Source organism: Chelonia mydas, chromosome 11, assembly GCF_015237465.2.
Source record: "Chelonia mydas isolate rCheMyd1 chromosome 11, rCheMyd1.pri.v2, whole genome shotgun sequence".
Lineage (NCBI taxonomy): Eukaryota > Metazoa > Chordata > Testudines > Cheloniidae > Chelonia > Chelonia mydas.
Window position 1 is genome coordinate 25,532,234 of NC_051251.2, and position 16,990 is coordinate 25,549,223.

At 43.6% G+C, this 16,990-nt stretch overlaps 1 protein-coding gene across 3 annotated transcripts in view; it reads left to right on the plus strand.

Annotated features, from left to right (window-relative positions):
* The first annotated feature begins 483 nt into the window (after positions 1-483).
* The window catches only part of ACVR2A (activin A receptor type 2A), a 112,550-nt gene continuing 96,043 nt past the window's right edge, over positions 484-16,990 (plus strand). The window contains exon 1 of one of the 3 annotated variants that reach the window (XM_007061789.4): positions 484-2,419. In XM_007061789.4, coding sequence (XP_007061851.2) covers positions 2,365-2,419 — 55 coding nt within the window. In that variant the 5' untranslated portion in view covers positions 484-2,364. The remainder of the gene's footprint in view (positions 2,420-16,990) is intronic. The other 2 variants (XM_037912318.2, XM_037912319.2) reach the window with 2 other exon arrangements.

The following is a 16,990-nucleotide window of genomic DNA, read 5'->3' on the forward strand; positions in this document are numbered from 1 at the left end:
AAGCATTATTATCTCCCAAAACTATTAAAAATAAACATGAAAATGTAGGGTAACCTCAGGATCCCCAGGACAGCACACTGAGGCTGAAGAGTCTGGGCAGAGATCTGGCACCAGACAAGTTGACAACCGTGATACGGGGGACGAGGGAGGTAATGATTTAGTTGGGGCTGGTCCTGCTTTGAGCAGGGGGTTGGACTAGACCTCCTGAGGTCTCTTCCAGGGGGTTCCTTTCCGCTGGCTGCACTTGAAACGGCAAACGGGAGAAGAGGAGAGATAAACTAAGCCAGGGAGGGGAGCAAGAGTGACGGGTGTAGCACCCAACAAGACATCCCGTGCAGCCCAGGGGCATGAAGAAGTGAGGAGAGGCGGTTAGGAACGGGCGCGGACCCACTCACCAAGCAAGGGGGCGCGCGCAGGTACGGGGCGCGGGAGCGTTCCTCCTCGCGCATAAGACCACTAGAGCCCCGCCCCAGCCGGCAAGGCGAGGCCTTGTGCTCCGCCCTGAGTGGTTCCGAGGGCTGTCAATTGGGGACGACTCGCGCACGCACGGAGTCGCGCGACAGGCAGCCGTGATTGGGGGAGGGGAGCCAGGAGAGGAAACAAAAACAATCGCCCGGGTGCCGCCATCTTGGGTTCGTTCTGCACACCACACGGTGAATGGGTAGATATGAAATTACCACAGGCGAGCAGCAACAGCAGCACGGTACGGAGGGCCGTTCGGAGCTGCCAGCCGGACGCTGGGGACGATAAAGCCGGCTCCTTCGTCCGCCGCCGCCTAGAGAAAAGCTCCGGGCTTGGCTTTTCATTATCGTCGACCCCTAAACTCCGCTCCTGGGGGGGCAAAGTTGTTGTGTGTCGCGCCGCTCGGGAGACGAGAGGGTTGGAGCCTGCAGCAGTTTCCTCAGAGCAAGGAGTGAGCCGGGGACAGAGCTAGGGGAGGGGGAGAAGAGGGGATTCCCCTCCGCCCCCTTTCCAACCCTCTGCCCAGGGCTTGCCTGGTACGTGGGGTGGGAGGCACAAGGCGAAGGCAGTAAGAGTTCACCAGGCTTTCAACCCCCGCCCATTGGGGAGTTTTTCTTCCTAAGAAAGCAAAAGTTGGACTGAGTGGAAAATTTTCCAGGTTTCTCTCTTCTAACCACGTTGGGGGCAGGGAGGGAATATGTATCCGTGAGGAGTTGGGAGACGGTTGTGCATCAAACAGAAGAGCCTCAAGTCCAGCACACTGGAGGAAGAAAGCTGTCACCAGCCCAGCAAACACGAATATACTGGCCACATCCAATCATGTGTATATAATATTGGTACCCTCTCCATCTCCATAGAAGCGGAATTCTCCTAGAAGCACAGCAGTCAAGGAAGAAGAGGCTTGCCACGAGCCCATAGATCACCCTCCTCCCCAGCGGCTGGAGACTGCAGGGTTTTTTGTTGTTGTTTTTTCAGTCACTCTTCACTGTTTAAACACCAAATATAGTCTCTTGGAGGGAATTCTTAAAGGAGTTTGCAATTCTGTGTAGAGGCAAGAATGTCTGAAATGTACAGCCTGTGGTGAACGGACAAGGAGAGGATCGCGAAAGTAGGAGGGAGGTGGGGGGAGAGAAGGGGAAACGTGCGGCTTTCATTGACTGGTGAAGGGAAGCCAAGAGATTTACCTTTGTGGAACTGTAAAGGCGTGTTTGTTATATAGCTGTTGTTTCTCTCCCCGTCCTTTTCCTCTGGTCACTCTACATCTCCCAGTATTATTAAAGTAAACGTCAATGTTGCCCACGTGTGGCTGGTAACTTACTTTTTAGACAATTTTATAAAGAAACTGACAAGTTTACAATTCTATCAGTGGCTTACTTGTTTTTGACGTTTGAAACGGAGATGGAACTACTTGCTCAAACACTACATGTATAACGGGAGTAAGGTCGAAAATATATTGTTTACTAATTTCAGTACAACTTGCCTGGCCCAACACGACGAGGGATACTTTACAGAGCTTGACGTGAAAAAAAGCTGAACTGTGCTCTGAGACTTGGTTCTTTTCCTAAAAGACGGTTTCCGCTGTTGACTTTTTATGGATTCTTAACATTTTTTTTTCTGAATTGCATTTTTCCACCATTTGTACAGAAGCCAAATGACACGTGTATTTTGAAATGCTTCTCCAAATATATACACCCCTGTATCGGGGATCTCACTAGAAGGAGCTGGAGGGATCGTCAGTATCTAAATAAATCTGATTTTTCTTTTATAAACACTCTAATCTCCAAAAATGTTGCTTTAGATTGCTTTATAACAGTTAAATTTAAAGGTGGATTTTTCTATTTGGAAGAACCAGGAAACTCGATAGTAGAAACACCATCTGTATGTTGTAACTGTATTTCGAAAATGGGAGCTGCTACCAAGTTGGCGTTCGCTGTCTTTCTGATCTCTTGTTCTTCAGGTAAGTAAACTTACCTTTAAACTGACCAAAATTATCTTTGTGGGGTTAGCTAAGATTTGCAAACTTGGATTAGCTTTTCCTTTTTGAGTATATTTGTCTTGGAATGGTTTCTCGTTGACAGTGATTAATTGTTTGAAGTGATAAGGTGGTTGTAGATGACGACTGTAGTGATAGCACCTATTGTGTTCATCTTAAAATATCACAGTTCAGCACTTTTAATGTATGCAGTCTGTAAACTTAAAATTAGTTTTAAATTAGTCCACTGCAGAATTGATTAATGGAGTAACTTTAAAGCTAATCATTTAGACTAATATTGTAATTTAATTGAGTGTTCTCATGTTCAAAATGGTCAGGAAAATATAACCAAGACAAATCTCTAACTTCATTTAGATCTTATTTTGGGGTACTCAGTGGTGAACTTCCGCCTCCATTAGTGTGTTTAAAAATGGTTACTTATTCTGAAACCACTAACTAGTGCTATATGGAGAGGGAGTTGTGCGTTTGTGTGTATATGCACAGTACCAAGAGAACAAGGTACGCTTCAAATCCCTACCCAGATATTTTGCAAAACCTAACTTTTTCTTAGCTACCCAATACATGGTGCTGTTTTATAATTTTTAGATACAAAAGGCCAGTTTTAAATTACTATTTTTAGTCACATGAAATAATGTGATCTAAGAATTGTTTAGGCTTGTAGAAGCATTTTTCATGGCAGTAACCAATGTTTGGAAATTGTTAATACAATTGCATTTATTTGAAACTAGCCTTCTCTGAGAGCTTCTGTGATCCACTGATCCTCGGTCTTGTAACTGATTTTCATTTTTTTTTCTTTTTCTTTTTCTTTTTTTTTTTTTTTAGTTTTACAACTTGTTCTATACTGACTTTTTTTCTGATTCCTTTTTGTTTATGTAGTGTTGTGTGCAAAAGTAAAATTACTTAGTATTCTTAATTGTGATTTGACAACTGGTTTTATCTGATCATATGTTCATTTTGTTTCCCATAGCTGGGTGGCTAGTTTTCTGTAACAACAAAGCTTTCTTTAAAAAATTAGAACCCTGTAATATATAGAATTTTGCTGAATGATACATTTCCTTGTGGTTATTAAATGGATGCAGTCTAGTCTTGTGTCTGTAGTGTTATTGATCAGTTCTGTGTGGGCTGAATGTACTGTGAAATGGCGATCACTGCCAGAGATTAACCAAAAGAGTTACATCTCTTTAAACAGAAGAACATGTTAAAGACAGCATGACCCTTTTTAATATCAGAAAAATGATACCAGATTTTTAACAAATTCATGATGTCTTGCATTGAAGTAGTTAAAGCCTTCTTGAGAGCCTCTCTATGAAAGTATGACCTTCAATTTTAATAAGGCTATTGTTTTTGTTTTGTTTTCAATCAAATTGCTCTTGAGTTCAGGAACATTTTCTATAGGGGACTCTTTAGTCTTGTTGCATTTTAAAGCGCCTCTTACTTTCATCAGGTCTCTACCTCTTTTTTTGCCTCTTCACCATGCCTGATTAGAGGACAGGATAGCACAGTGCAGTCCTTTCCTAGGAGCCTACTTATCCTACTTGCTAATCAATTAGAAGCATTCTTGACCCACACAGGGCAAACCTCCCTAGAGTACTTCTAGCCTCTATTGTTCTTGGCAACAGTAGACCAGAAACTGAATGTTAATTTTGTCTATGACAATGGAAATAACTTGTACTAGGCCAGCAGGAAGCTGCTTAAAATATTATAGAATGCATTTCATAGCTATTGTAAAATATTAATGTCTTTCAGTTATTCTGAAGTGTCATAGCAAATATTTCTGACTAATGGAGTATTTCAGAGTTTATAAAGTATTCCAGATCTAGCTATATAAATGGTTAATAATACATCCAGTTAGAAATGTGACTATTTTTACAGTTCAGAGTTTGAGGCTACTTAGGCTTCTTAATACGAAATAACACGAACACAGAGGCGAATGTAGTGTTTCTGCTGATCATGTTGATTTTATGTAGCATGAAATCTAGCATGGCAAAATTATAAATATTTTTTCAAACTCTGAAGTTAGAATAAAATTATTTTCCCCACTAATCTGGATTTCTGCCTTAGCCTTTATTAAGTATGTTGGCCAGTGTGAAGAAACTTTTACAACTTAATTCTAAGGTTGCTATTGATATTTCTTCACTGTGGTTGCAAGTCTCCAGCTCCTCTTAATGGGTGTTCACTGAACATTTTGGGTCTACAAGTAACTGCTAAAGTTATGTGCACAGCGGTTCATCATAATCATCTGTCCTTATTCAAATGAAAAGGGCACATTTCTTCTTGCAAGCGCTGGGGCTGGGGTCTGTAATTTTGGGGCACTTTGCCTTACTAAATACTGATTTCAGATTTATTTGGGTTCCATCACCTCTTCTAAATCAAAATCCAGCCCTTTTTACGGAAGAAACCGAAATATCTTTCACTCTAACATGAGCATGGAAAAGGATTAATGCCTCTTCCTCATGCCACCTTCCCCTTTAGTACTCATTCCTAAATCACAGTGACTACCCCAAGAGATAATCACATGTGGGAATGTATGCATCAGTACAAACCAGAGAGTAAGATGGAAGCTAAACAGAATACCTAATCAAAGTTGTCAGTGGTCCTTTAACATGCTATATGTATACTTCAATTCAGAAAGTGTTTTCCTTTATTTAAAAAAAAAAAAAAAAAAGGCAAAGTAAAACAGGGCCCTGTGGCTCATGGATACACTTGCTATGCATCTCCGTATTAATGGTACAAGAAATAAAAATCTGCACTCTTGTAACAAACTTCTCATTGTTTAACTTAGAGGTGATTTACAGTTTCCTCAGAAAAGAGGGAAGTATGCTTCTCCACACCCCTCCTTTTTGCTGGAGTTTATACCTTAACATCAGGAAGGCCAGGGCTGGTCTTCCTTGGTTTTCTTGTATGTCTTGAAGCATGTGTACTCTGGTGCCTTCTCCCTCATCTTTTTAACTGAAGGGGAGTGGTTAAAACTTTCGGCAGCATTTCTTGACAATATGCAGTCATTGGCAGTGTTAACAAAAAGGTGACTTTTTTAACACTTAAACTAAAAAAGAAACCTTTCTCACCTGTGGCTTAGCTTTCACTGTCTTGATACTTGTGAGGTTGTCATTTCAATAATTCTCCAGCTTTGAGTCCTCTTCAGTTGCTTATGCCTTTTTTTAAAAAAAAAAACTGCCTTAAGCATGCCAGAGAAGCAAGCAAACAAAAGGGTGCTAGCCCAACTTTTCACTTATTTGCAGGTCACCCTCAATTTACTCAATTTTTGGAGAGGCTCTTGTGTTTCAAAGAAAATGGTAGGTCCAAAATTCTTCTGTAGTAAAAAATACCTTTTATGCCTTCTTACAGAGACTACTTTTTCCTCCCCTTAGTAAAAGTTCAAATACATTTTTCAGATATCAGAGAAATAATTACTAAGAGCCTAATATTCTTAAAGGTTTAGAGGCACAATGTTAGCTATTCTCAAAAAGCAGAAGAAAATAGGTGATTTCTTTATTTAACTAGTGAGTAGAATTTTTCAGACTTTTTTCCCCTCAAGTAACCATGGCACTACTTAAGAATCCTGCCAACAGTTCAGGAGCATCATTTATGTACTTGACTCCAACAGTGTACTCCCACCAGTAATCAATCTGTGCTTAGTGGTTGAACCCCCTAAGCACTTTATCTGTAAAATAAAGTGATTAAACACTTTAAAGATGTACTGTACATACTTTTAAAAGTAGTACCAAGTTCCTATTTGTACATAAAAGAACAGTAGCAGCACAATTTCACCATTAGTGGCAGATGCTCAGAACACAATCTTTGCAGCACTGTTGACAGTAGCCTTTTATGATAGTTTTCAAACATGGCTACACCAGAGAGGTGTGACTATAAATTAGGTTACAACCCTATTGTGGCCTTACATTAACGTTATCGCTATGCTCAGAAACAGTACAATAGAGTTTCTGAGGGAGGTCTCTCTAATTTTGCTAATTTTAAAAAAAATACTGTTAATATGGGACATGGAAGCCATATTACAATTGTTTTAACAGCTGTGTTTGAAAACTTCAGTATTGTTCTAGGAGAACTGTGCTTGACAACTGTTTAATGAACACGGTTTTAGCTAGCAGAATTCTGTTGCTGTATATCTGCTATAGACACGTCTTTTAGTAAGAGCTGCTTAAGAATTACTGTTACATATGCCCAGTGCTGTGGAAGCTTCTCTGTTCGGGGCTAAGGCATTGTCATACTATGTTGCAGCTGCAAAAGGATGACTATTGCAATCCTGGTATATGGGTCTTAATAGCTTTCAGCTGTTTTTAATAGCTTGCTTCAACATCTAAAGTGGCATTCCTGCTCTTTATGCCAAATTCCTCAGGACTTCATCTCAAATTGCATACAAATAACAGAAAAACAACTTGTTTAACCTTTTCTAGCATATCTGACTTTTCTAACTTTTGAGGTTGGCAGCAATTAGTATGGGAGTCTTCTAAAGTGATTGCTTTTCCTACATCTCACTTGAAAAGGCCCTCAGTTCCATTTTAAATTTCTGGCATATAAACAATCTGACCTGGATCTCATTTTTTGCAACTTATTTCACTCTGAACTAGGTGTTCTTTCTGAAGTAACATCACACTTCTCTTTCTGAGTCCATGAAGCCACACAGTAGCATAAAAATGTTTTACTTTACACGGAAGACATGGGAGGCAAATTTATTGGGTAGAAATGGTCAAGTCTAGCCATTTGGAGAACTATATGACTTGGGATTAAAGTTTAATGTTTTCAAGGTAGCAATGTCCAGACCTGAAAGAAGGGTTGAGCTAACATGGGGTGGAAAAAGGCAGTAATAAACTGGGATGATAGAGGATTCTGCAGGACACACTTCTCCGCCCTTTAAATCTGTTTTCTGTTAGTGCTTCTGAATGGTAAGTTGATTAGTCAGTTGTTAGACGATGGGGAAGCAGCCAAAACAAAAGGCAGAAGTTTCTGGTCTAGCATCCAGAAAGTATTCTTGAGAATTGACAGATTCCAAGTGCATCATTTTGTGTTTGTGTGATACTTCAATAAAGCCGTTAGATTGTCACAGAAGGATTCCTTACAAGGCACTTTTTCCTTTCTTTCCCTCTGGAAACACTGTGTTGATTCAAAGTGGTACTGTAGGACTTAATTCTCATTTACTTTCTTCATGCAGGGTATGGAATAAATTTATCTTTTTTTAATCTCAGGAAGTGCTGTCCAACCGCTTGGCAAGATAGATGCCATCCCACAGAAAATGTAGGCTTATCACCATATTGCTCAAATCCCAAACCCTCATAGCTAGAAATGGAGGACATATGTTAATTAAGCCAAATACTTTTTAATTCCTGAAAATGTTCCATGGCGCACAGTGCACTAGTTCTTGCAAAGATACAAGACTGAAATAGTTTAACAATATGGTAGAATACTACTTGGCTACAAGGAGAAAAACTGATGGAATTTTTACAGAACAGGGTTCCATGAATTGCTTATTTAGAGCAGGTTTCAAAGAGTAGCAGCCGTGTTAGTCTGTATCTGCAAAAAGAACAGGAGTACTTGTGGCACCTTAGAGACTAACAAATTTATTTTAGCATACGCTTTCATGGGCTACAGCCCACTTTATCAGATGCATAGAATGGAACGTATAGTTACTTACATACATACATACATAGAACATGAAAAGGTGGAAGTTGCCATATCAACTCTAAGAGGCTAATTAAGATGAGCAGTTATCAGCAGGAGAAAAAAGAACACTGAAAAAGCACAGAAACAGATCTGTGCTAACACATGCCTGGAATCCCGACCAGAGGTGTTCTATTTGCCACCCAAGATCCATAAACCTGGAAATCCTGGACGCCCCATCATCTCAGGCATTGGCACCCTGACAGCAGGATTGTCTGGCTATGTGGACTCCCTCCTCAGGCCCTACGCTACCAGCACTCCCAGCTATCTTTGAGACAACACTGACTTCCTGAGGAAACTACAATCCATCGGTGATCTTCCAGAAAACACCATCCTGGCCATTATGGATGTAGAAGCCCTCTACACCAACGGTCCACACAAATGAACTACAAGCTATCAGGAACAGTATCCCCAATAATGTCACGGCAACCCTGGTGGCTGACCTTTTGACTTTTTCCTCAACCACAACTATTTCACATTTGGGGACAATGTATATCTTCAAGTCAGCGGCACTGCTATGGGTACCCACATGGCCCCACAGTATGCCAACTTTTTCTACGGCTGACTTAGAACAAAGCTTCCTTAGCTCTCTTCCCCTAACGCCCCTACTCTACTTGTGCTACATGGATGACATCTTCATCATCTGGACCCATGGAAAAGAAGCCCTTGAGGAATTCCACCATGATTTCAACAATTTCCATCCCACCATCAACCTCAGCCTGGACCAATCCACACAAGTGGTCCATTTCCTGGACACTACTGTGCTAATAGGCAATGGTCACATAAACACCACTCTATACCGGAAACCTACTGACCGCTATACTATACTTACCTACAGGCCTCCAGCTTTCATCCAGGACACAGTCCATTGTCTACAGCCAAGCTCTAAGATACAACCACATTTGCTCCAATCCCTCTGACAGAGACAAACACCTACAAGATCTCTGTCAAGCATTCTTACAACTACAATACCCACCTGCTGAAGTGAAAAAACAGATTGACAGAGTACCCAGAAGTCACCTATTACAGGACAGGCCCAACCAAGAAAGTAACAGAAGCCACTAGCCGTCACCTTCAGCCCCCAACTAAAACCCTCTCCAGCGCATCATCAATGATCTACAACCTATCCTGAAAGACGATCCCTCACTCTCTCAGATCTTGGGAAACAGACCAGTCCTCGCTTACAGACAGGCGCCCCCCCCCCCCAACCTGAAGCAAATACTCACTAGCAACCACACAACAAAAACACTAACCAAGGAACCTATCCTTGCAACAAAGCCCAGTGCCAACTCTGTCCACATATCTATTCAGGTGACACCATCATAGGACCTAATCACATAAGGCACATTTATCAGGGGCTCGTTCACCTGTATATCTAACAATGTGATATGTGCCAGCAATGCCCCTCAGCCATGTACATTGGCCAAACCGGACAGTCTCTACGCAAAGGAATAAATGGACACAAATATGACATCAGGAATCATAACATTCAAAAACTGGGAGGAGAACACTTCAACCTCTTTGGTCACTCAGTAACAGACTTAAAGGTGGTAATTTTGCAACAGAAGCTTGAAAAACAGACTCTCTAATGAGAAACCGCTGAACTGGAATTAATTTGCAAACTAGATACCATTAACTTGGGCTTGAATAGAGACTGGGAGTGGCTGGGTCATTTCACAAATTGAATCTATTTCCCCATGTTAAATATCCTCACACCTTCTTGTCAATTGTCTGAAATGGGCCATCTTGATTATCACTACAAGTTTTTGTTTTTTGTTTTTTTTCTCCTGCTGATAATAGCTCCTCTTAATTAGCCTCTTAGAGTTGGTATGGCAACTTCGACCTTTTCATGTTCTTTGTATGTGTCTATATATCTTTGTACTATATGTTCCATTCTGTGCATCTGATGAAGTGGGCTGTAGCCCACGAAAGCTTATGTTCAAATAAATTTTAGTCTCTAAATTTATAGAAGTCGATTTTTTTAGAAAGCGATTTTTATACAATCGATCGGGTGTGTCCCCACTTAAAACCATTAAGTCGGCGGAGTGTGTCCAGAGTACTGAGGCTAGCGTAGACTTCCAGAGCATTGCGCTGTGGGTAGCTATCCCACAGTTGCCGCAGTCTCCACCGCCCATTGGAATTCTGGGTTGAGATCCCAATGCCTGATGGGGCAAAAAACATTCTCGCGGGTGGTTCTGGGTACATGTCGTCAGGCCCCCCATCCCTCCCTCTGTGACAGCAACGGCCAACAATCACTTTGCGCCTTTTTCTGTGCGGGCGCCATATTGCTGTCAGCATCGTCCTCCACCTGCCGCTTCTGCTGCCACTCTGCTCTCCTGATCACGCCATACCACGACAAACATGGAGCCCACTCAGATCACTGCGGCAGTTGTGACTGCTGTAAACACCACATGCATTATCCAGCATTATATGCAGAACCAGAAGCTGCAAAGCAGGCAAGGAGGTGATGACAGCGCGGTGAGGAGAGTGATGAGGACATGGACACATTTCTCTCAAAGTACAGGCCCCGACAATTTGGCCATCCTGGTGGCAATGGGGCAGGCTCATGCCGTGGAACGCTGATTCTGGGCCTGGCAAACAAGCACAGACTGGTGGGACCGCATAGTGTTGCAGGTCTGAGATGATTCCCAGTGGCTGCGAAACTTTTGTATGCGTAAGGACACTTTCATGGAACTTTGACTTGCTTTTCCCTGTCCTGAAGCACAAGAACATCAAGATGAGAGCAGCCCTCACAGTTGAGAAGCGAGTGGCGGTAGTCCTGTGGAAGCTTGCAATGCCAGACAGCTACCGGTCAGTCGGGAATCAATTTGGAGTGGGCAAATCTACTGTGGGGGCTGTTGTGATCCAAGTAGCCAACGCGGTCACTGATCTGGTGTTATCAAGGGTAGTGACTCTGGGAAATGTTCAGGTCATAGTGGATGGCTTTGCTGCAATGGGGTTCCCTAACTGGTGGTGTGTTAGACGGAATGCATATCCCTATCTTGGGACCGGACCACCTTGACAGCCAGTACATAAACCACAAGGGGTACTTTTCAGTGGTGCTGCAACACTGGTGGATCACAAGGGACATTCCACCAACATCAATGTGGGATGGCTGGGAAAGGTGCATGATGCTCGTATCTTCAGGAACTCTGATCTGTGGGAACGGCTGCCACAAGGGACTTACTTCCCAGACCAGAAAATAACCATTGGTGGTGTTGAAATGCCTATAGTTATCCTTGAGGACCCAGCCTACCCCTTAATGCCATGGCTCATGAAGCCATACACAGGCACCCTGGACAGTAGTAAGGAACTGTTGAACTATAGGCTGAACAAGTGCAGAATGGTGGTAGAATGTGCATTTGGATGCTTAAAAGCGCACTGGCGCAGTTTACTGACTTGGTTAGACCTCAGCAAAACTAACATTCCCATCATTATTACTGCTTGCTGGGTGCACCACAATATCTGTGAGAGTAAAGGGGGAGACGTTTATGGTGGGGTGGGAGGTTGAGGCAAATAGCCTGGCCACTGATTACGCGTAGCCAGACACCAGGGCAGTTAGAAGAGCATAGCAGGGTGCGCTGCGCATCAGAGAAGGTTTGTAAACCAGTTTCATGACTGGCCAGGCTACAGTGTGACAGTTCTGTTTGTTTCTCCTTGATGAAAACCTTCCCCCTTGATTCTCTCTACTTCCCTGTAAGCCAACTGCCCTCCCCTGCCCCCCTTGATCACCTCTTGCTGAGGCAATGAAGTCATTGTTTCAAAATCATGCATTTTTTATTAATTCATCACACAAATGGGGGACTAACTGCCAAGGTAGTCCTGGAGGGGTGGGGGAAGAGGGAAGCACTGGGTGGAGCGGTGGTGGTGGAGGAGGGGAGGACAGAAGGACAAGGCTACACTGCACTTCAAAACTTCTTGAATGCCAGTCTTCTCTTGCTTGGCCAGCCCTCTGGGGTGGAGTGTTTGGGTGCCTGGAGCCCCCCCCCCCCCACCACATTCTTGGGCGTCTGGGTGAGAAGGCTATGGAACTTGGGGAGGAGGGCGATTGGTTACACAGGGGCTGCAGCAACAGTCTGCGCTCCTACTGTCTTTCCTGCACCTCAATCATACGCTGGAGCATATCAGTTTGATCCTCCAGTAGCCTCACCATTGCATCCTGCCTTCTCTCCTCTCGCTTGTTCCTCCTCTCCTCGCGTTCATTTTGTGCTGGACTCTGACATTGTCTCCCTTCACACATTGTGTTGCGTTCTTTCAGCGTGGGAGGACTGCATGAGTTCAGAGAACATTTCATTGTGAGTGCGGTGTTTTTTTTCAGCTTCTAATCTTTGATAGCCTCTGGGATGTAGGTGATATGTGGAGCGATGAAACATTTACAGCTGCAGGAGGGGAAAAGGGGGAGATTTTAGAGAACAATGGATAGATTCTTTCACAGTGAATCAAGCTGTTAACATTACATAGCACGTGTGCTTTCTTTACAAGGTCGCATTTTGCCTCTCATCGAGGGCCTGCCGGCACGGTGTGACAAACCACACAGGGCTGGTGGGCAACAGAATTCAGCTTGCAGGCAGACATGGTAAGCCACAGTCTTTTGGCTTCTTTAACTGTCCTAACATGTGGGAATTGTTTCAAACAGCAGCGCCCTCATTTCACATACCAAGCACCCGTTGGGTTGGCCCTTTAAAATGGGGTAGCCATTTAAAAGGAGGGGCTGTGGTTTTCGGGTTAATGTGCAGCACAAACCCAACTACCCCCCCACCACACACAGACCCAATTCTTTGGGATGATCACTTCACCCCTCCCCCCACTGCGTGGCTAACAGGGATGATTTCTGTTCAGCCACAGGCAAACAGCTCAGCAGGAGCGGCCATCTCTGAATATCCCCTTCATAAAATTTCCCTATTTCAACCACGAATGATATCGCTCTCCTAAGGATAACACAGAGAGAGAAAGAATAGATGTTACTTGAATGCCAGCAAACACCGGGACCATACGCTGCCATGCTTTGTTATGCAATGATTCCAGACTACGTGCTTCTGGCCTGCTGTAGTAAAGTGTCCTACCATGGAGGATGGAATAAGGCTGCCCTCCCCAGAAACCTTTTGCAAAGGCTTTGGGAGTACCTCCAGGAGAGCTTCATTGAGATGTTCCTGGAGTATTTCCGCTCCATCCCATACACTTTTCCAGTAGCTGTACTGGCCGCAAATGCATCCCAAGTCTTCAGGGCAAATTAATCATTAAACACGCTTGCTTTTAAACCATGTATTGTATTTACAAAGGTGTACTCACCAGAGGTCCCTTCTCCGCCTTCTAGGTCCGGGAGCCCGCCTTCGGTGGGTTGGGAGGGTACTAGATCCAAGGTGAAAAACCATTCCTGGCTGTTGGGGAAAACAGTTTCTCCACTTGCTTGCTGTGCTTCAACCTCCTCCTCGTCCTCAAAATCCACATCCCTGTTGCTTGAGAGTCCATTGATGGAGTCTGCGCATGGGGCTGGGGTAGTTGTAGGGGTACCCCCTAGAATGGCATGCAGCTCATCATAGAACCGGCACGTCTGGGGCTCTGATCTGGAGCAGCCATTTGCTTCTCTGGTTCTTTGGTAGGCTTGCCTGAGCTCTTAAGTTTCACGCAGCACTGCTGCGGGTCCCTGTTATAGCCTCTGTCCTTCATGCCCTTGGAGGTTTTTTTTTTTTTTTTCTCTCAAATATTTTGGCATTTCGTTTTTTGGAACGGAGTTCTGATAGCACGGATTCGTCTCTCCATAGATGATCAGATCCAGTGCCTCCTGTTCGGTCCATGCTGGAGCTCTTTTGTGATTCCGGGACTGCATGGTCACCTGTGCTGATGAGCTCACCATGCTGGCTAGACAAGAAATGAAATTCAAAAGTTCCTGGGGCTTTTCCTGTGTAACTGGCCAGTGCATCTGAGTTGAGAGTGCTGTCCAAAGTGGTCACAATGGAGCACTCTGGGGTAGTTCCTGGAGGCCAATACTGTCGAATTGCGTCCACGCTACCCCAAATTGGACCCAGCGGGGTAGATTTCAGTGCTAATCAACTTGTCAGGGAGGAGTACAGAAATCAGTATTAAGAGCCCTTGAAGTCGGGGGAAAAAAATGGCTTCGTAGTGCGTATGGGTGCAGGGCTAAACCAATCTAACACTGCTAAATCCGACCTAAACTCATAGTGTAGACCAGGGCTAAGGTGCCACAAGTACTCCTTTTATTTAGAGCAGGAGCTGGAAACACATTTTTAAGTGTGGCTAGAAAAAAATAGACAAAGTTTGTATGCTACTGGAAATCTAAATCTTAAGTTAAATATGAAACAACTGGAGATGATGGGGGGGGGGGGGGAAGGCAACATCCTAGTGAGAAGCTCATTTCTCCCACTCTACCCTCCCTTAGCTGCTGAGATGGTGGTTGTTGCGGTTTGTTGATCCTGCCTTTTGAAGAGAAAAGGCTTTATCTTTTATATCCACTTCTAGTTAGTAGGTGTGAGACAAATTTTGAAGATGTAGCCTTTTCTAGTAGCCAGGAGGAAGGAGGTTTCTGGTTTTTTTTTCTTTCCGCTCAATCTTCTTTTGCGTCCCTACCCCAAAGTCTTGTGGAAGCTCTACCCCACTTCACAGGTAGGGGGCTCTGGAAAGATGGGGCAGGATGGTTCTCATCCATTCTAAGCCCCCTGCATCCTTTCTTTCTTCCATCCATCTGTGACGCCAGGGCTTCCTTCTTTTAAACTGTTCCATGCAGCAGCGTAGACATGGCATATTTACAATTTTATTGTCAGTAGATTTCTGAATAGCAGCAGTTTAACCTGAAGTCTTATTGACTTAATTCCAGTCTCCTGATGTGTATAATGAGCAGCAGCAGATACTTAAACTTTATGCAGATTCAGGAAGCGAATGCTGCATGGTTTTGTAAGGTTACTTTAGCGTTCTTAAAAGCTAGAAAAGGAGTACTTGTGGCACCTTAGAGACTAACAAATTTATTTGAGCATAAGCTTTCGTGAGCTACTGATCACATAATGTGAAACCAAGCTAAAAAATGATCTATTTCTTTATTTTCCAATCACATTTTTTTTTACAAATTTTTGATTAAGAAACCACTTATTGGTTTGACTCAGTCACTCCAGACTGAGGCACCTGAATCTCAAAAAATACATATTTTCATAGGGCAGTTTTTTTTTTCATTTGGTTATCTCTAACTTTGAGTCTTAAAGGCTGCCCAAGCTGTTGTAGTGGTTTGTCTTTGTATTTTAAAACATTGCAGACAAGCGTTTGTGTTAAAGCATCCCTGCAAATGTGAACTCTAGTCCCCTTTTTGAAGAGTGACGGTGTAGATATTGTGTATGCCCCCATGTTCTCCAGCCAGACCTTGTGGTTTTACAATCACTTTGCTAGTTTAGGAAAAAAAAAATTCTCCTACTTCTATTGCTGTGGGGAAGAAACACACAGACAGGGGAATGGTTTGACTGACTAACATCACTGTCATCAAATGCATAACGTAATCAGACTTAAAAATGGATGCAGAAATATCTTAGTTGTAGTAATCTTGGGTGTTAATTGGTAACACTAAATACTTTACACTGATATTATTTAAGCTGATATCCATTTTACATGGCTGAAGGGTTTTATTTGGTTTTTATTTATTTTATGTGGTTTCTTATCTCACAGTTGCAAAGCATAAGCCTATTCACTGTTTCACCCAATTACAAAACTTTAAAGAGAACTGACAAATCTGAAATGGAGCAGAAATTATCTGCCATGTAATTTAGCCAGTAATATCGTTTTTGCTTTTTCCTGTGGAGATATTTTAAACTGAGATTAGTGTGGGACAGGTGCTGCTTATTCTTTTTTCCTTTATGCTGCTTGTCTTGGTGAAGGTTGTGGTGGCAGCATGGAGAGTAGGGAGGCCCAGATCTCCTTTTCCTCAGCAACAGGTTCCAGCTTCTCCTGGGGGATTCCCCAGTGTTCCCAGGCCAGCTGGGAAATATAATTCCTCCAGTGTGTCCTGGGCTAGCCTTCGGGCTTCCACCCAGTGGGATGTGCCCGGTAGAGTTCCAACGGAAGCCTCCCAGGGTGCATCCTTATCAGGTGCCTGAACAACATCTACTGGCTCCTCTTGATCTGGGGGACTAGTGGCTCTACTCTGAGGCCCTCCTGAATAGCTGAGCTAGTCAGCACATCTTGGAGGGTAAGCCCAATCACCCTGCAGAGAAACCTCATTTCTGTCACTTGTACCTGTGATCTCATCCTTTCAGTCATTACCCAAAGCTCATGATCATAGGTGAGGATGGGGACATAAAGCGACCAGTAAACGTAGAGCTTCGTATGAAAACTCAGCTCCCACTTCACCACCATGGATCAGTACAGTGCCTGCATCACTGTCACCACCACACCAATCTGCTGGTTAATCTCTTGCTCGTGTTTACCATCACTTGTGAACAAGACCCCTAGATACTTGAACTCCTCCACTATGGGCAGCTACTCCCCCTTACCTAGAATCCAGTCCACTTTCTTCCAGGAGAGGACCATGACCTCTGATTTGGAGGTGCTGATTCTCATCCCAACCGCTTCACACTCAGTCGTGAAACATTTGAGTGCACGTCAGAGATTGCACTCTGAAGAATCAAGAAGGACCACATCTGCAAAGCAAGATGCCACCTCCGAGTCCCCATACTGGATGCACTCCACAGCTTATCTGCACTTTGATATCCTGTCCATGAAAATCACAAACAGGAGTGGGGACAACACACCCCTTGGTGGAGTCCAACACCCACCTTGACTGACCTCTACTTAATGTCAAGAATACAAACACAAGAGTGTCTGAGAGTAGAGAGACCAGATAGCACACACAGGCGGCACTGACAC